This window comes from Scyliorhinus canicula, chromosome 3, assembly GCF_902713615.1.
Source record: "Scyliorhinus canicula chromosome 3, sScyCan1.1, whole genome shotgun sequence".
Classification (NCBI taxonomy): domain Eukaryota; kingdom Metazoa; phylum Chordata; class Chondrichthyes; order Carcharhiniformes; family Scyliorhinidae; genus Scyliorhinus; species Scyliorhinus canicula.
In genome coordinates, this window is record NC_052148.1 from 124,883,425 (window position 1) to 124,909,326 (window position 25,902).

Consider the following 25,902-nt stretch of genomic DNA (forward strand, 5'->3'; position numbering starts at 1 on the left):
GGATCGAGACCTTCTGGGAGGCTGGCAGTGATCCATCTCATGACTAGCCGCTCAAAGCATTTCATGATAACAGATGTCAGGGCCACCGGTCGGTAGTCATTGAGGCAGGCTACCTTGTTCTTCTTTGGTACTGGTATTATGGTGGTCTTCTTGAAGGAGGTGGGGACCTCAGAGCGGAGGAGTGAGGTGTTGAAGATATCTGCGAATACACTTGCCAGCTAGTCTGCGCAGGCTCTGAGTGCTCGCCCAGGACTCCGTCGGGGCCCATCGCTTTCCATGGATTCACTTTCAAGAAGGCAGCTCTTACCTCTGAGGCTGTAATAGTGCATATGGGTGTGTCCAGAGCTGTTGGGGCAGGTGACACTGATGCATTGGCTGCCTGCTCAAAGCAGGCATAGAATTTGTTCAAATCATCGGGTAAGGGTGCTCCAGCCCCAGATATTCCGCCTGGCCTTGCTTTATAGCCTGTGATCTTGTATAGGCCCTACCATAGTCATCGTGGGTTAGTGCCAAGGACCCAGGTTCGATCCCGGCCCTGGGTCACTGTTCGTGTGGAGTTTACACATTCTGCCCGTATCTGAGTGAGTCTCACCCCCACAACCCAAAGATGTGCAGGGTAGATGGATTGCCCACACTCAAATTACCCCTTAGTTGGAAAGAATAAAAATAAATACTTTATTTTGCTTTTTGTTAGAATAAGGCATTGAAAAATTAAACTGAATGTAATTGTGAATGGCATTTCAGTTAGGCATCATAGACCTGTTGCTCTGAGGTGTACCTGAATTACATTGACCATTGTTCAGCCCTTTGCAGTGTAGTGTTGCTTTAAGGCGCTGCCAATGCAGAGCTGCGGGAGGGGTTTCGTTTTTATTACGTCCCGAAATGTCGAGTATTGTGTGAGCTCAGCGTGAGCCTATTGAAAGCGAGTGCAAGTGAGACTTCTCAGGCAGTCTCATGAGGAGAGGGAACCGGTGCTCACAGGATACAGCCTATCTTGCAATGCTGTCAGCGCAACAATGCGCTGCCCTCAAGCCTGAGGAGCAGTACCAGCAAGTCAGCGCCACCGGGGTAAGAGACAAATCTCGGGGGCACATCACGCAATTCCAGGCTGCTTTGCCCTCGGTTTCTGTGTGTCTGTTTAACTTTCCTAAAATACCAATTGTTCCACCGCAATTCAACAGGAACAATTACTGCAGGCTTATTGGGTTGGCAGAGAATGAAACGGCTGAACTTTCTTTAGTTGCGTTTTAATGGTTTGTTGTTTCTTGAAAGAAGGTGAGTTGTGCCAGCAGCCTTGGCTTTTCCCGCTTGGGAGGCGCAACGTTTAGTAGACACTTGGATTGGGAAGGAACTGCAACCGAAATCAAATACAAATGATACATGGAAGTGAATTGGTCAAACTGAAGTGTTAGGTTTAGACACCCATTTAGACTGCAAAATGTAACATTAGATGTAAATACATTAGACCCAGAAAATGGTCAGCCCGATTAAGTAAAGGTTTGTTGGGGTGGATAAGGCGGTTCAGTGTAAATGAATGTATTCCTTTGGTCAGGAATTTTCAGTCCTGTTAACAGGTGGTGGTGCAGGTTTGCCTTACACTTCAACCACTTTTATGCGCTCTGCTCGTTGAGGGGAGGAACGTAAGTAGAAAATGTGACGAATAGCTCGGCTTTTACTTTGTATGTTTGTGTATCTGAATTTACATCGGACAGTGGAGTGAAATCGACTGGATAAACAGCGCCCATTAAAAATAATAAAACAGACCTCAACTTACTTTCTTGTGTTTTATGTGGTTGGGTACAGTGGTAAAATATTTAACGAGGGTTTCAGTCATATAATTTCCACTGACTGTTTTGAATCATGCTATAAGTTTCAGATTTAAAACAAGACCCGATGTGACAATTTAAGTTTTCAGTTTCTCTGAATTCCAATTTTGTCCAGGTTGTCTCTATTTTTGTGTAAACTTTGCCTTTTTAAAATGTCAATTTATTCCTGTCTCCATAGTACTGGAGACTTCAAAAGCATAAATATGCACATTGGCTGAAGTATTTTCCCCACTGTGTCCTAATCAACTAGCAACACCCCAATCCCGGGCACCCTGACTGTCTGCCCAAAGAAAGCGGCGTTCATCAGAATTGTTTCTTCAATCTCAGTTTGAAATAAACGCTCTCGGGACTTTTTCGACCCAACTTCCTGTTGTTTTTCCCCTCTCTGCCCCGGGCGTATCTCTGTAAATGTCACACTCTATTCGTCCAGTGGTGTGAGATCTTCCACCGTCCTTCCCCCGGAGTTGTGTGGGGTGGACTGGCAGCCGAGTGAGTGTCGTTGTAGGCTGCTCCATTGACCATGAGGTGTCCCACTTGACTTCTCCAATGTACGCCTGTAAAAGACCATTCTTCAAAGATCAAAAGTAACGCAATTTGCGCCGTCTGTCACATTCCTGACACTGCTGCTGCCCCGAAAGTCTGAAGGCAAGAAACGTCGCTATTAAATCGGTAGTCAAAAATTGGACTTTTAAAATTAATTATTTGGATGTGGCAAGATCAACATTTATTGTCCATCCCTAATTTGAAACCGCAGCAGGTAGGTATATCCACAGTGCTGTTAGGGAGGGAGCTCCAGGATGATCACCCAGTGACAGTGAAGGAGTGGCGATGTTTCCAATTGGATCAGGATGGTGTAAGGCTAGGAGAGGGAATATGGAGTGTGAAGAATTAACACCAGATTTCCGCAAGACATTCTTGGCATATTCTACCTTGCTCCTGGTCAAAAGATAATGTCACAATGGTGAATAATTGTGCCTTTAATATGGGCACCTTAAAGATGTAAATATTCAACATAATTCACATCTGCAATCTCTGGGTGAATGTTAAAAGATGTAGATGCAATCGAGATCACATAATTCGGTGCACAACATTTGTAGATTAAGTGAACTAAACGAGCTCATGGCTCTTTTTTTGTTAATGTCGAGACGAGGCTGGATTTCTGAAACCAGGTCCCATTCTGCCTCCGATAGAAGTTGGATAGTGGCATTTAGGACCCTGCGGGAGCTTCAAGTTGATGCTCTCCTGGCGGCTGACTGAGAGAGAGAGAGAGAGAGAGCCCTATTCGGGGATTGAGGCAAAACAGATTGTTTTCACTGGGGTTGAAAAGGGAATCATGCCCCTTCATCAGATCGCCCGTTCGCGTAGGTCATTAGAAGTTCAGTGTCTTTATTCGCTGGAAGAACGCTCTGAGCTTTACTGCGATCAGTTTCAGTGTCCGGGGAGCCGCGTCCGGAGAAGTTCCTGGAATTGGGTGGTCAGCTCCACCGGCAACTAGGGAGAGAGGACAGTGTAGAGCTGGAAAAGTCCAGGGAAGGATTACAAACTGGCTTTGCCTCAGTTTTTATCGACACCGCGACAATCACCCCTAATCTGACCCCCATAATGAATCTCGACTGGATTTTGTGTGGCCGATGTTTCGCGCTGCATGGAATATCGGCGCGGTTTTCCACCTCCCTGTATCTTACAATTACTGAGCAGTTGTCAGTTCAAACGATTAAAGCACCATTTTTGTTTACTTAACAATAATAATACCGACTGGAATCTCGTCCTCCAAGTGTGGGTCACCGAAAATTGTGCGGTTGGTGTCAAATCACGCGAAATATCTGTGGTACTTAAGTTTTTTATTGAGCTCGGTGCTTATGAACTTGTAGCTTTCTGGATTGCTGAATTTACTAATGCCTTCCTTCTTTCTAACTGAAGCAGGTGTTGGGGACAGATGAAGACAACATGGGGGATGCTTGTCCACAGAAGCTGGGATCAGTCAAGCACCTCCGCCTCCTGCTGTTAATACTTATTCCATGTGTCTGCGCTTTCATCTGTGTACTAGTAATCCTCTTGGCGTTCGTCGGTAAGGTGCTTTAAATATTTGTCGGTGACTGCATGTATAATGTGTATGTGCATGTGAGAACCTGGGATATTTATATGCCCTTGATATGGTTTCCAGTGCGTAATCAACGCGATTTGATTATGAAAAAACAGCAAATTACTTGGTAAACAAACTGACAGCTATTTATTTGCTTTAGTTTGATGTTTAGAAATATGTTTGAATGTCTAAGAGTACATAAATTCAAATAAAAAATGTCCCCAATGCCATCGCTTTGTGTGGACTCTATTCTATTCCCATCCAAATTTATATGCTAGCTGGTGTTTAATCCAGGAAGGTAACGTGCAAATTTAGTGGAGATTTTGAAACTGTAGTTGCTGTGGGGTAGTCTCGGTGGGTCTGTGTGAAGTCTTCAATTCTTCAAGCCGCATAATGAGGTTCTGATGAACCAAACCCCATAAATAATAGAATAAGGCAAGGTCAGGTTGGACTAAATGAACTCCTGTGTTGGTTCTGAGATGGCACGTGACCATGGCGACTTTGATACATTTATTCACAAAACAGAAAAAAAGGAACCGGTGCACCTGCTATGTTGTATAATGTTATATTTATTTCTCCCTTGATTCTCAATGTTTACAATGTTGAAACATGCCTACTAGATTATCTCAGAGAACTGACTGTATAGATCAATAAGGAGAGCAGGTTGTAATGATGTGTAATTTAGCTACTTCATGAATGTATAAACACTAATGAGAAGGTCAGAAATATTCATGTTCCGGATTTAAATGAGTCGTTTACAGGAATATGTTTTCAAATCGGAAAATCAACTTTAAAAATAGTTATCAGTGACCAATGGAAATACTCCAAAGGACAATATTTCACATTTTCAGACTTTACTGTAACAAACAAACTACAATCAACTTAAATCAAACAGTACTTACCAGGTAACTAATCAGACAACCATGGGCAGCGCGGTAGCACAATGGTTAGCACAGTTCCTTCACAGCTCCAAGGTCCCAGGTTCAATTCCCGGCTTGGGTCACTGTCTGTGCGGAGTTTGCACGTTCTCCCCGTGTCTGCGTAGGTTTCCTCCGGGTGCACTGGTTTCCTCCCACAGTCCAAAGATGTGTAGGTTTGGTGGATTGGCTATGCTAAATTGCCCTTAACGTCCAAAAAGGTTTAGTTGGGGTTACAGGTATAGGGTGGAGGTGTGGGCTTGTGTAGGGTTCTCTTTCCAAGGGCCGGTGCAGACTCAATGGGCCAAATAGCCTCCTTCTGCACTGTAAATTGTATGATTCTATGAATATATGGAGCTAAAGAAAAGCTACTTTTACATGAACTAACTGATTATTGTGACTTCTGTGTGAGTGTGCTTAACACTCAATTTGGCTGTTTCTTGTCTAAGCTCTGGAGTCGCCAGGTGCTGTTAAGACACCACCACAAGCTTCAAGGTGAAGTTCAAAGCAATAAAACCGTACACCAATTAGTAAGTCCAAACAACTAGAGTTTATTATAATACAATTATAATAACTACCCATGCGCAAGCTGAAAGGATTAAACTTATTCCTACCACTAAATAATTAATACTTATCTCGAAGGAACTGCTGGGTCAGGGAACAAGGCCTCTTGCTCTGCTCTGGTCTGCAGACTTCGGGTTGGTATAAATTAAAAAGGGAGTCAGGCGTGCCTATCTCTGGTAGCGGTGTTTGGGAGGCACTTACTTGTTGGTGGCTGCTGCTCGACGGCTGGAGTAGGAGGCAGGAGACAGGAGACTGAACCATGTGTGGGACCTGTCTTTTATAGGTCCCAGGGGATCCGCGCCCCTTTGGGCGGACTCCCTTACCTGCTTGGAATCGATTGGGTCTCTTCCCGATCGATTATGTTTGAACCCCCCAATCATGGGGCAGTTCCTCGGTCACTGGGGCGGTTCTTGGGACTTATTGTTTTGGGCTCCTCTGGCTCCAAAGGGTCTGGCCTTCCATAGAATGTATCGATCTGTGTTTAACTTGTTTCCATTGTATCTGGGGATCGCCCGGTATTGCCTCATTAGTATGTTAACTGGTTTCTTTTCACAGTGCTGTCTGGTTTCTGCAACAGTCGAAATTGGTTTCTGCAGTTGTCCCAATATACAATCGCTTTGCAAGCTGCTTGCTTTACAACATGTCCATTTTCCCTGCATTCCTTGCAATGTTCCATTTTGTGTTGGGAAGTGGCCACCCCAGGTGGCTACATGATGCAATTGGGATATATCTTACAACTCTTTTTACTATGCACTGCACTTCTCGTAGAAACTTTGCATTAGAATTATAAGTCCCTAGTTATTCTCTGCTTTTTAGCAGGCTCACTTTTCCCTGTCATTTCCAGACTGTAACTAACAGTGTTCTTTGAAAGACAGTCCATTCTTCAATCCAGTTTCCATAATTAAGACCCATCTCAGCCTTAAATCTCCAACGGTCCCTTCTGTCCACCTTCTTTTCAAACTGAACCAGCTCTCGGTAGCATCCTGCTTGGTGGCTAACACAATAACAATCTTTCCTACTCTTCATGGTAGCTGCATTGTCTCTCCATCTTGGTGTCTCTATATCCAAAAGCAGTTGCCCTTTTTCTATGTTAACATGCAAAAACTGTCACTTGATTTTGATAGGTTTCAGTTTGTTTGTTTTCCATGGCATCCAGATTATATGAGCCTGGCTTTGGGCTGAGGTGTAGTATGGCGACTTCCTGCATTCAGAACATTGAGTTTCACTTTGAGTGAAAGGAGATATTTTAAAACATAACTGTCTTGTAAAGTCCCATAATTGTAACACAATGGGTGTGTTCCAACGGCAACACTGTGCCACATCCAATTCTGGCCGATGAAAACCGGAAGACCCTCCCATGGCGTTCAGACTGGGGGAGCTCGGGGATCGTTTTGGGGGCCTCTGAGCCATTCAAAAATGATGTCCCAATCTCTCGCTACAATGGGGAGGTCCAGCGAGCAGAGATCCCCAACGTGGCTATGTACAGCCTTGGCTTCGCGTTCCCCGTTCAGGCCCCTTATTCAACGTGAGTTACTATGAGACTTCTCTTTTGGGAAAAATCACACCCAATATCTACGTTTTCTTAACTTGATATGATAACCATCTCCCACTTCTGAATAAAAGATACAAGAAGCTTAATCTGCCTTTTCCAGAATTAAGGTATCAGTACTGTGTACATGCATGGTGTACTGTTTATTTTCGTGAAATGTATTAAGCATGGTGAATCAAAGCATCAGTTACCAAATTTCAAAACAAGGTGTGTGATGAGAAGGTTTTCTAAAGCAAAGATTGCAATATTTTTGGTCACTTTAAATTTTATATTGATATATGTTCACTGCATTTTAATAATTTAGCATGATTTAGTATAATAGTGTAATCATCACAAAATGGATAAAGTTTATTTATGTTGAAGATAATTATTAACTACTTTTGATATTATTCATTTAGCCACTTTATTGAATTGAAATGATTTTATTGTCAACTGCATCAAACACAACATTCACCATTTTTTGAGTTCCATACATTCACCACTTCAGGAATTTATAATTCTGCATTTAAAAAAAAATCATTTATGGGATGTGGGCACCTCTGGCCAGACCAGCATATATTGTCAATCTGTAATTGCCCTTGAGAAGGTGGTAGTGAGATGCCTTCTTAAACCCCTATAATCCATGTTGTGTGGGAACAATCATAGAGCTGTTAGGGAGGGAGTTCCAGGATTTTGACCTGGAGACATTGAAGGAACGGCAAGGTACTTCCAAGTCAGGATGGTATGTGGCTTGCAGGGGAACTTGCAAATGGTGGTGTTCCCATGCATCTGCAGCCTTGTTTTTCTAGGTGGTAGAGGTCAGGGATTTGGAAGGTGCTGCCGAAGGAGCCTTGGTGAGTTCCTGCAGTGCATCTTGTAGATGGTACACACTGCTGCCACTGTGTTGAGTTTATGGTTGGAAAATGGGAGCCTCCCCTCGATGAAGACAAACATAAAAATGAAAGCCTCTAGTATGCCAGCTCAGCCTTTGACCAACTGAGGAAGAGTATTTGAGACTAGGATCTCAAACCCAGATTATGGTCATGGTTTACCAGGCAGCAATGATTCCTGCACTCTGTATGCTTCAGAGACTTGGATTATGATGCTCCAAAACAGCAGGAATGTAACTTCAGGCACAGCAGGTAAGGGGACAACTATGAGAAGGGGGTCAGTCAATGCAAGACCAAGGGTGTTGTACCAAAATGCACGTAGTATACAAAACAGTGTAAATGAGCTTGTAGCACACAAGGATAAATGTCCTAAAAGTCCAAGGCTATGTGTGTCCTATCAGAAGGACACCCATCAGATGGGCAGAGGGGGTGGGGTTTCCTTGTTAGTAAGAAATGAAATTAAATCAATACCAAGAAGCGATTCGGAAAGTGTAGAATCTGTGTAGGTAGAGTTGAGGAATTTACAGACACCCTAGCAGTCGTCAGGATGTGGGGCAGAAAATAAACCAGGCTCCGAAAGCTAGTGATTCCAAACTTTAACCTGGTATTGTAAGACTTCGTACCCACCCCAGTCCAACACTGGTACCTCCACATCGATATCACAATAATCATGGAGGACTTCAATATGAAGGTGGACAGGGAAATTCAGGTTGGTAGCAGATCCCAAGGAAAGGAATTTGTGGAATGTCTATGAGATGTTTTTTTGGAGCAGCTTGTGGTAGAGCCTACTAGGGAACAGGCAATTCTCAATTTGGTGATGTTGAGTGAGGCAGCTTTATTAGGGAACTTAAGGTGAAGGAGGCCTTGGGGAGCATGACCACAATATGATAGAATTTACCCAGCAGTTTGAGAGGGGGAAGCTGGAATCAGATGTAACAGCATTACAATTGAGTAGAGGTAATTGCAAAGACATGAGGGAGAAACTGGTCAGAGTTGATTAGGAGGGGAGCCTAGCAGGGAAGACAGTGGAACAGCAATGGCAGGGGTTTATGGGGGTTAGTCGGGAAGCATAACAGAAATTCAGTCCAAGGAGGAGGAAACCTGCTGGAGGGAGGACGAGGCATCCATGGCTAACGAGGAAAGTCAGGGACAGCATAAAAGCAAAAGAAAAAGCATACAAAGTGGTGAGGATTAGTGGGAAACCAGAAGATTAGAAAGCCTTTTAAAAACAAGCAGAGGTTAACTAAAGAAGCAATAAGGAGGGGAGAAGATGAAATACGAATGTAAGCTAGCTAGTAATATAAAAGAAGATTACAAGAGTCTTTTTTGATATATAAAAGGTAGGAGAGAGGCAAGAATGGACATTGGACCACTGCAGAAGTAGTAATGGGGAACAAAGAAATGGCAGAGGAACTGAATAAATATTTTCATCAGTCTCCATGGTGGAAGACACCAATGACATACCAGAACTTGGGGGCAGAGGTGAGTTAAGTGGCCAGCACTAAGGAAAAGGTGTTGGGAGGCTGAAAGGTCTGAAGGTGGATAAATCATCCGGCCCGATGGACTACACCCCAGGTTCTGAAGGAGATAGCTGAGGAGATTGTGGAGGCATTGGTGTTGACCTTTCAGGAATCTCAAGTCAGGTAGGACCTAGAGGACTGGAAATGGCTAATGTCACACCGCTGTTTAAGAAGGGAAGGAGGCAGAAAACAGGAAATTATAGGACAGTGAGCCTGACTTCGGTCATTGGTAAGATTTTAGAGTCAATTATTAAGGATGAGTTTGCAGCATACTTGAAAGTGCATGATGAAACAGGGCTGAGTCTGCATGGCTTCGTCAATGGGTGGGCATGCCTAACAAATCTATTAATTATTTGAGGAGGTAACGAGGAAGTTAGACAAAGGAGAACCAGTGGACGTGATGTATTTGGAGGCCTTGGACAAGGTGCCATACAGGAGGCTGCTAAGTAAGGTGAGAGCCCATGATGTTAGGGGCAAGATACTGGCACGGATAAAGGATTGGCTGACTGGCAGAAAGTAGAGAGTGGGGATAAAGGGGTGTTTTGCAGGATAGCAGCTAATGACGAGAAGTATTCTGCAGGGGTCAGTGTTGGGATCACAACTATTCACAATATATATTAATGATCTGAAGGAAGGAACTGAGGGTTTTATTGATAAGTTTGCAAATGATACAAAGATATGTATGGGACAGGTTGTGTTGAGGAAGCAGGGCGGCTGCAGAAGGACCTGGATAGGCTAGGAGAGTGGACAAAGAAGTGTTAAATGGAATACAATGTGCAAACGTGTGAGGTTCTGCAGTTTGGTAGGAAGAATAGAGGCATAGATTATTTTTCTAAATGGGGAAAGGCTTTGGAAATCAGAAGCACAAAGGAACGTAGGAGTCCTAGTTCAGGATTCTCTTAAGGTTAACATGCAGGTTCAGTTGGCAGTTAGAAAGGCAAATGCAATGTTAGCATTCATTTTGTGAGTGCTAGAATACAAGAGTAAGGATGTACTGCTAAGGCTGCATAAAGCTCTGGTCAGACCCCTTTCAGAATATTGTGAGCAATTTTGTGCTCCGTATCTAAGGAAGGATGTGCTGTCCTTGGAGAGGGTCCAGATGAGGTTCACAAGAATGATCCCGGGAATGAAGGGCTTGTCATATGAGGAGTACATAGAACATATAACATACAGTGCAGAAGGAGGCCATTCGGCCCATTGGGTCTGCACAGACCCACTTAAGCCCTCGCTTCCACCCTATCCCCATAACCCAATAACCCCTCCTAACCTTTTTGGACACTAAGGACAATTTAGCATGGCCAATCCACCTAACCTGCATATCTTTGGACTGTGGGAGGAAACCGGAGCACCCAGAGGAAACCCTCGCCGACATGGGGAGAACGTGCAGACTCCGCACAGTCTGTGACCCAGTGTGGAATCAAACCTGGGGCCCTGGTGCTGTGAAAGCACGGTGCTACCACAGTTGTACTACCATGCTGGCCACGGTGGTTGAGGACTGTGGACCTGGACTTGATGGAGTTTAGAAGGGTGATGGGAGATCTCATTGAAACTTACAGAATGCTGACGGGCCTGGATAGACTGGATGTGGAGAGGATGTTTCCACCAGGAGCAGAGACTAGAACCCAAAGAACTGAAGGGACGATCCTTTAAAACTGGATGAATTTCTTCAGCCAGAGGGTGGTGTATCTGTGGAACTCATTGCCGCAGAAGGCTGTGGAGGCCAAGTCAGTGACTGTTTTAATGACTGAGATAGATAGATTCTTGATTAATAAGGGGATCAGGGGTTACAGGGAGAAGGCAGGAGAATGAGGATGAGAAAAATATCAACCATGATCAAATAGCGGAGCAGACCTGATGGGGCAAACTGTCTAATTCTGCTCCTACACCTTGTGATTTTATGGTGGCAAGAAGGCAGTCCAAAATCAGCGTCCCCTCTCATGTTATTATGCCCAGCATTGGGGTGCAGTGCTGGGTGGGACATGTTGGCTTGCCTCATACTAGATTGCTGTAGTAATTGTTCTACTTGGAACTCAGTCACAGTAGGATACTCCCAGGAGGACAGTGGAATTGTTTTATAAATGACATTAAAGCATACCTGAATAGAATAAAAACATGGAGACAAAGTAGGAGAGGGTGCCCGATTCATTTGCCCGATTGTTCAAGCACCAAACCCTTCGCTTGTGAGAGTCTGCAGATCATGCATTAGACTTGAGCACCCATCGAGCAAGAATAGAAGCAAATTATCCTCGATCCTGAGGGACTGCCCAAGAAGAAGATCAACTTGCTGCAAGTTAAGGCTTGGGCGGCAGAGTTTGGGATGACCTAAAGTATACAGCGGGTAGAATTCCAGGAGTTAAAAAAAAAAATCATTTATGGGATGAGGGCATTACTGGTAAGATCAGCATTTATTGCTGTGGTAGGCTATATTAGGGGTATTGCGGTACCTAGGTGGGATGTACCTTGTACTGTACTATGAGTGGTAGAACCTGCCTGCTGGTTCCGCCCAGCAGGCGGACCATAAGAGTCTGTGTTTCACCCACAGCAGTCGTTCTGTACCAGAGCTGCTGGGGTAACTACTTGTTCATTAAAGCCTTCAATTGGACTACAATGTCGCTTCAGTAGTGATTGATCGTGCATCAATTGCCCATCCCTAGATGCTCTTGAGAAGGTGGTGGTGAGCTGCCTTCTTGAACCGCTACAGTCCCTGATATGTACATACACCACAGTGCTGTTAGGGAGGGGATTCCAGGATTTTGACCTGGCAATGAACAGTGAAGGAACAGTGACATATTTTCAAGTCAGGGTGGTGAGTGGCTTAGAGAGGAACCTCTAGGTGGTAGCGTTCCCAGGTATCTGTTTCTCTTGTCCTTCTAGATAGTAGTGGTCATGGGTTTAGAAGGTGCAGCCTAAGGAACCTTGGTGAGTTACTGCAGTGCATCTTGTAGATGGTGCACACTGTTCATTGGTGGTGGAGGATTTGAATGTTTGTGGAAGGGGTAACAATCAAGTGGGATCCTTTGTGCTGGATAGTGTTGCGTTTCTTGAGTGTTGTTGGAGCTGCACTCATCCAAGCAAGTGGAGAGTATTCCATTACCACTCCTGACTTGTGCCTTGTAAGTGGTGGACAGGCTTTGGGGTGGGGGGGGGGGGGGGGGAGGGGGGGAGGGGGGGAGGGCGCCATAGGATTGCTAGCCTTTGACCTGCTCTGGTAGCCACAGTATTGATATGGCTAGTCCAGTTTAGTTTCTGATCAATGGTAACCCCAGGATGTTGATTGTGGGGGATCAGTGATAGTGATGCCATTGAATGTCATGGGGCGATGGTTAGATCCTCTCTTATAGGAGATGGCCATTGCCTGGCACTTGTGTGGCATGGATGCTACTTGCCACTTGTCAGCCGAAGGTTGAATATTGTCCAGGTCTAGCTGCATTTGGACATGATCTGCTTCAGTATCTGAGGAGTCATGAATGGTGCTGAACATGGTGCAGTCATCAGCGAACATTCTCACTTATGAGCTTATAATGGAAGAAGATCATTGCTGAAGATAATTGGGCCAAGGACACTACCCTGAGTAACTACTGTAATGAAGTACTGGAACTGAGATCACTTACCTCCAACCACAACCATCTTCCTTTGTGCCAGGTATGACTCCTACCAGCGAAGAGATTCCCTCCTGATTCCCATTTACTCCAGTTTTGTTAGGACCCCTTGATGCCATACTCGATCAAATGCTGCCTTGATGTCAAGGGCAGTCACTCTCAACTCACCTCTGACATTCAACTATTTTGTCCATGTTTGAACCAAGGCTGTAATGAGGTCAGGAGTTGAGTGACCCTGGCGGAACCAAAACTGAGATCTGTGAACAGGTTGTTGCTGAGTAATTGCCACTTGACAGCAGTTTAAAAAAAATATTTTATTGAGGTATTTATATATTCACGCAACAAACATAATCACAGAACAAAACAAGCCAACAGGGCTGCAAATAACAAACTAAACCAAATATCTAACACCCCACCATCCCACCCTCCACTTCCCAGCTCCCCTGCCTCACCATTTTAAATCCCCCCGTCCCTAACTCACATCTTAACTTTTCTCGAAGAAGTCGATAAACAGCGGTCACCTCGGACAAAAGCAGGGCCCAAGGAAGTTGACGACCACAAAGTCTTCAAATTATCTCACTGCAGTTATAACCACAAGCCCGCGGGAAGGTATATGGAGTTAGCAAGTAGAATTAATTAAGCAAATCTCCCATCTTAGCTATATAGCTTTTGACACTTGAGATAACATCATTTGTAATAGTGGCTATCTGGACATCTATTTTTTTAACAATCTTGACAAATTAGAAATAAACAAAAGTGGAGATATGTCTTTAACAGCTCCCTGTCCGACCACATATTATAAACATCTGACACTCCTGCTGATACTAAGAATCTTAAATCACATATTGTTGATAAGCCACAAACCTGGCCATTTGGCTTTTGGAAATTGCTGAGTTGGGGAGATAAGACACAGGGAATACCATATACTAAATAAGAAGAAATATGTATAAAAAAACAAGCAGATTCACAGAATCGGTACTCACTCTCTCTCCTGCTAAGCGTGCACCAAAGTTCTGTTCCTCAACCTGCTTTGTCAAACAAAGACCATCATGGCTTTTGTAAGCATGTTTCTTTTAAACTTCTTAGAAATGTATTAGAAATTGATATGAGATGCTTTAGGATTTTCCATGTTTCGACGTATCCTCCTCTTAGAGAATTAGTTTGTCAGCAGATAACAAAGGACAGTTAAGTGATTTATATTTTTAACTCTGCACTTCTGTATGTTTTTAGAGTGCTTTATAATAAAATACCGCTGGAAATAAACTGAACAGTTTTACTTTCAATAAGTTTTAGATCTTAGACATTCATTTAGGAAATCTTGAATGACAAAGATCCATGACCGAAAGAGGTAGAGAGTTTAGTTTTGAGTGATGTATCCAAAGAATGTCCATTAGAATGTAACTGAAATCCTGTTTGACTGTTCAAGGCACAGAAAAGTAATCTCCCTCACGTGAGAGCTATTCAGAGTCTTAACAGAGAAACAGATTTCCTTCCTTCGGTGGCTTAGCCAGAGATAGGCTAGCAAGATAGACCATTCCAGATCTGGGAATACCTAAACCACTCACAGTGATGGCATGAATATGAGGTTGGAAGCTTATCTCGGGGTCAAATGTGTCACTTCGGGTGTGAACAGACTGGCTTAATCTCAAAGCTATTGCCTGGGAGAGGGATGGAGTGAGTATCTGGGAACAGAATTTGGAGTGGGAACCAAAAACAATGGCTTAAGTCTTTCCAATATGTAATTTGGAGAAATTTCTGCTGGTCCAGTGCTGGATGGATAAGTGGTCTGACAATTTTGCAGCAATAGAAGGATTGAGGTAGGTAATAACAAGGTGTGTTGTCAGTGCACATATAACAAAATGAAGTCTGTGCCTTCATCTGATGTTGCTGAGGGTACGATAAAAAGAAATAATGGGGGTGGTGCCAAGAATATATCCTTAATGGAAGAAAAGAGAGGCTAGAGTTTTACGTTGCGTATCCCGAGTTTATATCTTTGGCACATGAAGGCAGTGTTGCCTGTGATGAAGTGATTACAATCTGGAATACTCAAGAGATCAGTATAAGTGGAGTCCAGAGATCTAGGAGACTTGTACGATATGAAGGCGATTACAGAGAGAGGTCAAAAAGGTAATTGGTTGTGATAGCAAGTCATACTCCAAAGTATCAAACACCGAATCTAGGCTGATGTACTAATTCTATCAGAGTTACCATCTTTCAGACAGAGCATTAAATTGAGACTTCATCTTTTTCCCTTCAGTAAATAGAAAAGATCCAATAGCATTATTCTAAAATTACAACGGGCATTCTCTCTGGTCTTCTGGCAGGTATTTATCCCTCAACCATCATTATTGAAACATATTTTCTGTCTAATTTATTGTTGTTTGGGGATCTTGCTTTCCAAACAGGCTTGATATTTTTCTCCATTTCATCAGTGATTACACTTCAGAAATAAAGTACTTGCACACCTTTCTTTTTGTGACTGGAATTAGATACCATACTTGAGACGGTTTTGTCATTCCAGGCAGTTTGGTCAGGATTCCTTCTATTTTGCTGTTTTGGCTATGTGCTTCAACAATATATTGGCTTTATTCAATTGTAGTTCGATCAATATCAATTTCATATTTGAAAAACAGATGTCGATATAAAGCCACGTGTAAGTCTGGATTCATATATTTGCAGTCTAAACCTTAATTTGAGGATTTGTGCTGCCATAGTTACTTGCCTCCCCCTCTCCAAACTCTGCCAGATGCCTCCTCCAGGTCTATATGCAACTCTTCCCATGTCTGATTCCTCTTTGATTGTTCCTAAGCAACAGCATTTTAGATTTCCCACAAAATAAGAATACTGTACTTTTATTGTAATTTACAATTCTGCCTGATAGTGAAGGCGCAAAACAGGGGTCACTGTGAATGAACACCCTTGTTCCATTTCCACTGATTGGCTCTGTTACTTTAACTTTCTGTGTGTGTATGTATGTATAGTTCCCTTTATCCACGTGTGCATTTACCTCAGCAACATTACATACATTTCAGAGTCAGGACCAAAAGTGGTGGAAGGAAAATAACAATATTTCCTCAAATGATATTTTTGTATACTAGCCTAAATTGTTGAACAAGGAAATAAGTTTGTGTTTAACCAGTACATATGGGGAGGCAGTGACACAGTGGTATTGTTACTTGGGACAGATCTGCAGTACTTAGCTTGATTATGACCCAGGAAATATTATTTTAAAACCATGTCTAACACCTAGGTAACTCCACAACCAATCACCCACCCTAGCCCAGCCACGTGACCACCTAACTATCCTCCACTTAACCCGCTTACCTCCCCGACCACCCAACTACCCCACAAACCTGACTCCCTCGCTGACTGGACATGATGACCTCCAACTAATCTCCGACTCGGACTACCAACTCTAAACTGACCTAACTACTCTCCAGACCAGACACAACTACTCCATAACCATCTGACTACCAACTGATCATCTGACTACTCCTCCAACCACCAACTACCCACGACCTGACCAATGGTCTACTTACCCACTCATTCATTTATTCACTAACATTCATTGAAAGACTGTACCAGTAAATACCCATTAGAATAAGGCAGCCAGGCATGGTAGCACAGTGGGTAGCACTGTTGCTTCACAACGCCATGGTCCCAGGTTTGATTCCCAGCTTGGGCCACTGTCTGTGAGGAATCTGCACATTCTCCCTGTGTCTGCATGGGTTTCCTCCGGGTGCTCCAGTTTTCTACCACAGTCCCGAAAGATCTGCTGTTAGGTAATTTGGGCATTCTGAATACTCCCTTTGTGTACCTGAACAGGCATCTGGGGGCTTTCACAGTAACTTCATTGCAGTGTTAATGCAAGCCTACTTGTGACAATAAAGATTATTTATTATAAAAGGAGGCATACCTTCTCCTCCCGACTTTACTTTGCTCCAATGGAGATCACTGCGGAATGCTGTGCTGTGCTTTGTCAAGGGGAAAGATCCTGGGAGAAATATGCAGCAAAATCCAGTTGGGAGAATCATCGTGGGCAGCAGCAAAGCACTTGTACTGCTTGGAAGATTGAGGCTTGGGTTTTGGCTCTCTTTCAGCGTAGCAAGATTAATCTTAAAGTCCATTCCCGCCGGTCTGACTTCTGGCCATGTAACCCAGCCACTACCATTTTGGAGTTGCCCCTCTTGCTGTTTTACATTTTGTTAATTTATTCACGGGATGTGGATGACGCTGACTAGGCCAGCATTTATTGCCCTTCCAATTGCCATTGAGAAGGTGGAGGTAAACCTTTCTCTTGCTGGTGACCCTCCGACTTGTGACCTCTGCTGTATGCTTTCCTGTCCTGAATCTGCATTCCTGTGCAAGGAAGGTCCAAAGTCCTGATACACATCTGATCCGAAGCTGGAACTCCATGATTATGAAAATACGATCTGGACAGTGCAGGAGTGCTGAGCTGAGGCTGTTATAATCGATGTCTTTTATAAATGCACACAAGAGTATATGAAACCAGGAATGAGTTTATTTTTTGCATCATATCACTATCTGATGTATACATTTCCATCACTCCACACAGCGAGGGTTCAGAGAGGAAAGCAATGATAGGAGCATTAACAAGCAGATATTATAACAGCCCCAGCTTATCACTTCTGCACCATTGGGACCGCATTTTCACAAGCTCAGAGCTCAGGCTTTGGATCAGATCTGGATCTGGACTTTGAGAATGCAGATTCAGGAAAGGGAAGTGGCAAGCAGAAGAGTCAGGGAGTGGGTGGTTTTGACGAGAGGGTGAGTCAGGGAGTGGCAGCGGTCTCAAGTCAGAGGGTGAGCAGCGAAAGGGTGAGTTGAGGAACAAGAGAGGCTGAAATTAGAGAGAGATTGGGATATGTGGAACGTGGGAGGTTTGGGAAGCAGAATCAGTAATGAGCAGAAGGCAATTAGAAAGTTACCCTTTTAAAAAATATTTTTAAATTATTTATTTTAAAGTTTGTTCATTTACCAATAATGGAATTTAGCAGTGTAAAGTATTTCCACTTACAGGGAATGATGTTTTAATGATTTTTTTTTCCGTTAGTAAAGATACTACAGCACCTAACTACAGCATTTACATTGGTTTTTAATGGGAAAATCTGATTTACTTTAAGTTGTTTCACTCCAAGGCACAATTTTCAGCAACGTAACTACAACTATAAGTGAGGATCAATCATATTCTCATGCCTTGTTTGTCTTTCTCAAATACATTATTTTAAACTTCTCCAATTGAATCCAATTTGCCACTATCTGCCAACTTGATCTATCTTCTTGTAGTCGATAACATTCTTTCTCACTTTTTTTCCCTCACTACTAAGGGCTGGTTTAGCACAGTGGGTTAAACAGCTGGCTTGTAAAGCAGAACAAGACCAGCAGCGCGGGCTCAATTCCCGTACCGATCTCCCCGAACAGGCGCCGGAATATGCGACTAGGGGCTTTTCACAGTAACTTCATTGAAGCCTACTTTTGACAATAAGTGATCATTATTATTATTATTCTCTTAGCCTGGCGATTTATCTACTTTTAAGGATGCTAAAAGCCTTGATGTTTCCTCCCTCAAGTGTGTTTATTCCATCTAACACTTCACAATTCCCCTCTTTAATTACTTTAAAAAGAAATTTAGAGTACCCAATTAATTTTTTCAATTAAGGGGCGATTTTAGCATGGCCAATCTACCTAGCCTACACATCTTTTGGATTTTGATGGTGAGACCCAAGCAAACACAGGGAGAATGTGCAAACTCCACACGGATAGTGACCTGGAGCCAGGACCGAACCTGGGTCCTCAATGCCGTGAGGCAGCAGTGCTAACCACTGCACTGCCATGCTGCCCTCCTCCTCTTTAATTACAATGCCATCTTTATCCTCTCTATTGTGTAAACCAGCCCCAAGTATTCATTGTAAACCATGCTCTAGTGCCGCCACATGCAAATTAAGTTTCTAATAGGCCCTACTCTTTCCTTAACTATCATCCTTTTCCTAATGTATATATGAAACCTCTTTGTGTTTTCCTTGACTTTACTTGTCAATATGTTTTCATGCCCTCTCTTTGCTTTCCTAATTTCATCCCTGCACTTTTTATAATCTATCTAGGCTCTACAGTATTGAATTCTTGGCATTTGACATGTTTTCTTTTTTCTACTTTGTATTCTCTGATACCCATGGGGGTTCAGATTTTGGAATGTCACCATATTTCTTTGTGGGAACATATTTGTTCTGAACCCTCTTATCCCCTCCTTGAATAACTCTCATTACTCCAACTAATCTAAATTTAATTTAAATAGGATCACTACCACTAAAACACTTTTCATCCGCCCAGCTTCATTCTCTAAAACTAGTCTAGAACTACACTTTCTGTTGTCGGGCTGGCTAAGAAAAAAGATCTTCCCAGTTAATTTTAAGAATTTGAGTCTTCTAGCCTTTTAAACCTAATTTATCCCGATTAATATTACTGCCCCATTATTTCTGCACGTCTTGGCAATTTGCTTACATATTTGCTCTTCTATCTCTCTCTGACTGTTAAGGGGGTCTAGAGTATACTCCCTGCAGTCTGATTGTCCCTTTCTTTTATTCCTCAATTGAATCTATATGGCTTTATGTGACACTCCAAGCATATCATCCTTCCTCACAGCTATGATTTATTTAAGCAATATTGCAACCTGCCCCCTTTCTATCCTCTCTGAAAACCTTGTAACAGAAATATTGAACTGCTATTCCCGACCTTCTTGAAGCTATGATATCATTCTTCCTGTGCCCTTGGATTTGTTATGACCCTTGCATTTAAGTACATGCCACTAATTACTAAACAATTAATAGGAGTTGATTGTCTGGAACCTTGTTTCCCATATTGATAGTATTTTGAAAAAGTTTCATAGTCTTGGGCATAAATCTAATGTACACTTATAGTAAGGAAATATTTATTTGATCTGCAATAGTTCTTTATGTCACACTACCCTTGGCAGGATGTTTAGAATCATAGAATCTAAGTGAGACAACAAACAGCATTTGATTCCAGCCCACATGTGACTGAACCAGCATAACTTTTAAATGCAAAACTGGATATGGGGGGTAGCACTTTACATTGACATCTTTTTATCAGTACAAATGACCTTTTAAGTATGAAGTATTCCCATAATTGCCCAAATTTGAAGACTGAAATGAAACAACCCAAGTTAATCCTAGAACTTTCTCTTAGCTAGCCTTTGTATTGATAATTCTTTGCCCACATTTTTCTCCATTTCTGGAGGAACATAGGTGAAGCACGAGTGATGTGCAGGGCAATTACATAACTAATTGATTTCCACTTATCTACCTAATACTTACATTCCTTTCCATGTTATTGACAACTAATTTTAAGTCAGACTGCTGGGAGAGCGCTGGCTGGCAGCAAGCCAAGAGCAGTAGTGCTTTACTTACTGCCTCATTCCCAGCTACCACCTTTTTCCTAGGTGTCGCTGTATGGGCAGCCAGTCCCATGTTTCAGATGGGAGCTCGTTCCAATGTTCAAGTTCAGGCCCTCTGATATCGTAGGGTCAGAATGAAATTTTTAGAATTTGCACTGTACACAATCCTCCCATGGGTACCAAACGTTTAGTAGCTTAACTTAAAGGAACTACTGCAAGCCACTCTTCAATGGATAATGTTCTTTCTTTTTGGTTAATTTTGCATAAGTGCACCCCTTGGCCTCACAGAATCGTCCACCCACTGCTGGCCCATCTGTATATCTAAGCATGTCTAATGCCTGCCCCCAGCATATAATTTCTGGCTTGTTTCCATGTTAAAGCTGCTAGTATTTCCGCCCCCTCAACTGGGATGCTGTCTGTGATTGCTAGAACAGTGCTCACTGGTCTAATATAAATGAAACTTGACTCGCAAAATGACTGGCCTCATGACAATTATATTGATTGAATGATATAATTACATTATCTGCTGACCTCCAAGTTAGGCTGACCCAATACTCTGGCTGTATATGATGGGGTGTCGCATTGAAATTATCTATATGTTGAAAATAAGCTCTTTTTTCCCCCATGGCATTGTATTTTAGAGGAACCTATGAATTGGGACTCCAAATGCAGATAGGTTGACTGCTTTGCGGGACACCTCTGTTCAGACTGCAAGCATGGCTTTGAGCTTCCAATTTCCTGTCAGTTTAAGTATGTCAATATGATTAAAACAAGTCAGCATGGTTTTACAAAAGGGAACTCATGTTTGAGTTTTTTGAGGACGCAACTAGCGTGGTAGACAAAGGGAATCAGTAGATGTATCATTTGGGATTTCCAAGAAACATAGATACATAGAAGATAGGAGCAGGAGGAGGCCTTTTGGCCCTTCGAGCCTGCTCTGCCATTCATCATGATCATGGCTGATCATCCACCTCAATAGCCTAATCCTGCTTTCTCCCCATAGCCTTTGATCCCATTCTCCCCAAGTGCGATATCCAGCTGCCTCTTGAACACATTCGAAATTTTCGCACCAACTACTTCCTGTGGTAGTGAATTCCACAGGCTCACCACTCTTTGTGTGAAGAAATGTCTCCTTATCTCTGTCCGAAATGGTTTACCCTGAATCCTCAGGCTGTGACCAGTGCTTCTGGACACACCTATCATTGGTAACATCTTCCCTGCATCTACCCTGTCTAGTCCTGTTAGAATTTTATAAGTCTCCATGAGATCCCCCCCTCATTCTTCTGAACTTCAGCGAGAACAATCGCAACCTAGTCAATCTCTCCTCATATGACAGTCCCGCCATATCTGGAATCAAGTTTGGTAAACCTTCGCTGCACTCCCTCGAGAGCAAGAACATCCTTCCTATGAGAAGGAGACCAAAACTGCACACAATACTCCAGGTGTGGCCTCACCAAGCTCTGTACAATTGTAGCAACACATCCCTGCTTCTATACTCAAAACCTCTTGCAATGAAGGCCAACATACCATTTGCCTTCTTTACCGCCTGCTGCACCTGCATGCTTACCTTCAGCGAATGGTGCACAAGGACACCCAGGTCCTTCTGCACACTCCCCTCTCCCAATTTACAACCATTCAGGTAGTAATCAGTCTTCCTGTTTTTGCTTCCAAAATGAATAACCTCATACTTGTCCAAATTATACTGCATCGGTCATTGGTTTGCCCACTCGCTCAACCTGTCCAGATCTTGCTGTATGATCTCTGCATCCTCGTCACAATTCACCCTCCCACCTAATTTGGTATCATCTGCAAACTTTGATATGATACATTTTGATCCCTCATCCAAATCATTAATATATATTGTGAATAGCTGGGGTCCCTGCACCGATCCCTGTGGTACCCCACTAGTTACTGCCTGCCAATTTGAAAAGGACCCATTAATCCCTACACTTTGTTTCCTCTCTGCCAACCAGTTTTCTATCCACCTCAATACATTTCCCCCAATCCCATGCACTTTAATTTTTCACAATAATCTCTTATGCGGGACTTTGTCAAACGCCTTCTGAAAGTCCAAATATACCACATCGACTGGCTCCTCCTTGTCGACTGTACTGGTTACCTCTTCAAAGAATTCCAACAGATTTGTCAAGTATGATTTTTCCTTCATAAATCCATGCTGACTCTGACTGATCCTGCCATTGCTTTCTAAATGTTCCGCTGCAAAGTCCTTGATAATGGATTCAAGCATTTTCCCCACTACCAATGTTGGGCTTACTGGTCTATAATTCCCTGCTTTCTCTCTACCTCCCTTTTTGAATATTGGAGTGATGTAAGCGACCCTCCAATCTGCAGGGACAGTTCCAGAGCCTATAGAATCCCGGAAGATGACCACCAATGCATCCACTATTTGCAGAGCCACCTCCTTAAGCACTCTGGGATGCAGATTCTCAGGCCCTGAGGAATTATCCACCTTCAATCCCATCAGTTTTCCCAGCACCATTAGGGCAGCACGGTAGCATTGTGGGTAGCACAATCGCTTCACAGCTCCAGGGTCCCAGGTTCGATTCCGGCTTGGGTCACTGTCTGTGCGGCGTCTGCACATCCTCCCCGTGTGTGCGTGGGTTTCTTCCGGGTTCTCCGGTTTCCTCCCACAGTCCAAAGATGTGCAGGTTAGGTGGATTGGCCATGATAAATTGCCCTTGGTGTCCAAAATTGGCCTTAGTGTTGGGTGGGGTTACTGGGTTATGGGGATAGGGTGGAGGTGTTAATCTTGGGTAGGGTGTTCTTTCCAGGAGCCGGTGCAGACTCGATGGGCCGAATGGCCTCCTTCTGCACTGTAAATTCTATGTAAATTTCTCTACTAATGTTGATCTCCCTCAGTTCTTCCCTCTCACTAAACCTTTCATTCTCCAACATTTCTGGGATCTTATTTGTGTCCTCATTTGTGAAGACAGAACCAAAGTATGTATTTAATTGCTCAGCCATTTCTTTGTCCCATATTATGCTTTCCCCTGTTTCTGTCTGTAGTGAGCCTACAATTCTCTTCTCTTTCTCTTCACTTATCTGTAGAAACTCTTAGTGTCAATCTTTATGTTCCCTGCAAGCTTCCTTTTGTACTGTACTTTCCCCCTTCTTAATCAATCCCTTCGTCCTTCTTTGTTGAATTCTAAACTGCTCCCAATCCTCAGACCTATTATTTTTCTTGGCCAAACGTCCGATAACATGCCACAGAAAACGTTTAGTACACAAGATATGGGCTCGTGAAGTTTTGAGGTTATAAATGAGCATGGACAGAGGGAAAGGAAGCAGGCTATTTGCAAGTTAGCAAGCTGTAACTAGTGGTGTGCTGCACAGTCACAGGATAGAGGTCTATCATTTAGGACTGAGATGAAGAGAAACCTCCCCTCTCCAGAGGGTTGTAAATGTTTGGAATTCTTTACCCCAGAGGGTTGTGAACGCTCCATTATTGAGTGTATTTAAGTCTGAACGATGTTTGGTCTTTCACAGAAACAAGGGTTAGTGGGAAGCAGGCTGGGAAGAGAAGTTGAGGCAGAAGATCAGCCACATTCAATAGTAGAACAGGCTCGAGAAAATGTAAGGTCGTCTTCTTTTCCTATTTCTTATGTTCTCGAATTTGTGACCTTTAATCAGAATTGGAAAAAGTTGGAAATGTAACTGGTTTTGAGAAACTGAAAAGGGAGAGGGTAAGAAGAAGAACAACATGGAAAAAGTGTTGCAATGAATAGCTGCATGATTCCTAGCTATGCCTGCCTTTTTCTGGAATATGTGATACATTCATTGTTCCAATCCTACTTGGATTGGATTTGATTTGGATTTATTGTCATGTGTACCGAGGTAAAGTGAAAAGTATTCTTCTGTAAACAGTCCAGATAGATCGTTCCATACATGAAAAACTTAGGACATGCATAAATACATAATGTGTGGCAGCACGGTGGCGCAGTGGTTTAGCCCTGCAGCCTCACGGCGCAGAGGTCCCAGGTTCGATCCCGGCTCTGGGTCACTGTCCGTATGGAGTTTACACATTCTCCCCGTGTTTGCGTGGGTTTCGCCCCCACAACCCAAAGATGTGCAGGCTAGGTGGATTGGCCACGCTAAAATTGCCCCTTAATTGGAAAAAAAAAAATTAGTTAATTGGGTACACTAAATTTATAAAAACAAAACAAAAAAAAAATTTAAAAATACATAATGTAAATACATAGACCTAGACATCGGGTGAAGCATACAGAGTGCAGTACTACTCCGTAGACGAGATGCATGGAGAGATCAGTTCAGTCCATAAGAGGGTCATTCAGAAATCTGGTGACAGCGGGGAAGAAGCTGTTATTGAATCTGTTACTGTGTGCTGTCAGACTTTTGTAACTCCTGCCCGATGGAAGAGGTTGGAAGAGAGAATAACCCAGGTGGGAGGGGTCTTTGATTATGCTGCCCACTTTCCCAAAGCAGCGGGAGGTGTCGATGGAGTCAATGGATGGTAGGCAGGTTTGTGTGATGGACTGGGTTGTGTTTATGATTCTCTGTAGTTTCTAACAGTCTTGGGCCAAACAGTTGCCATTTCAGGCTGTGATGCAACCAGATAGTATCCTTTCTGTGGTGCATCTGTAGAAATCGGTAAGAGTCAATGTGGACATGCCAGTTTTCCTTTGTTTTCTGAGGAAGTATAGGTGCTGTTGTGCTTTCTTGGTCGTAGCATCGACGTGGGTGGACCAGATTATGGGTGATGTGCTCCCTTCCCTTTTCTCTTATTAAATTATAGATGTCTGTATCAATGTAATTTCCTGTTCTCCCCTTCAACTGGGAAATGTCATTGACTTTGCTTCCAGTTTGCACTCTATTCTTCTCCTCCTTGATTTCTCTGCATCCATTCCTGGGGATAAGCTATTAACCAACATTCATTGTAAGCTCACTGACCCCAACAGCTCTCCTGAATACAATTCCTCACACCTGGCTTCCAGTTATGATTCTCCCAGTTCCTCCATCTCCGTTGTATTTGTTTGTATCATGCATCTACCTCTATTTATGCTTTCAGTATCTCTTCCCTGTTCCTCAGTGGGGGACTTCCCCATCCTTCGTGGTTGATGGACCCCCACTGTATTTCACACACTTATGCTCTCATCCCTTCCCTTCCCTCCCAGAGCCACAGGACGGTTCCACTTATCCTCACCTGTTAACCCACCACCCTCCATGTTCAATGGATCATCCCCCACCATTTCCACCACCTACAACATAATGCCACCAACAAATAGGGGGTATTCGTTCTTTTTGCCAGTACACAAGGTGCATTCTAGAATTGACTTTTTTGTCATGGGGAAGGCGTTGCTGGCCGGGGTGAGGGAGGGAGAATATTCGTCGATTGTTATCTTAGACCATGCTGCACATTGGGTGGATGTGGTCCAGGTGAAGTGACTGGTGCAGAGGTCTGCTTGGAGATTGGACGTGGGGTTGGTGGCAGATCCAAATTTTTGTACCAAAATGGGAAAGGTGATTGAAGACAATGTAGGGTTTAATAGGAATGGGGAGGTTTT

The 25,902-nt window shown here is 43.3% G+C and overlaps 1 protein-coding gene across 12 annotated transcripts in view; it reads left to right on the top strand.

The window, feature by feature from the left end:
- Positions 1-903: 903 nt before the first annotated feature.
- Positions 904-25,902, top strand: part of corin (corin, serine peptidase) — a 309,000-nt gene continuing 284,001 nt past the window's right edge. Inside the window, exons 1-2 of one of the 12 annotated variants that reach the window (XM_038791255.1) lie at positions 904-1,068; positions 3,750-3,894. In XM_038791255.1, coding sequence (XP_038647183.1) covers positions 955-1,068; positions 3,750-3,894 — 259 coding nt within the window. In that variant the 5' untranslated portion in view covers positions 904-954. The other 11 variants (XM_038791254.1, XM_038791261.1, XM_038791256.1 and 8 more) reach the window with 11 other exon arrangements.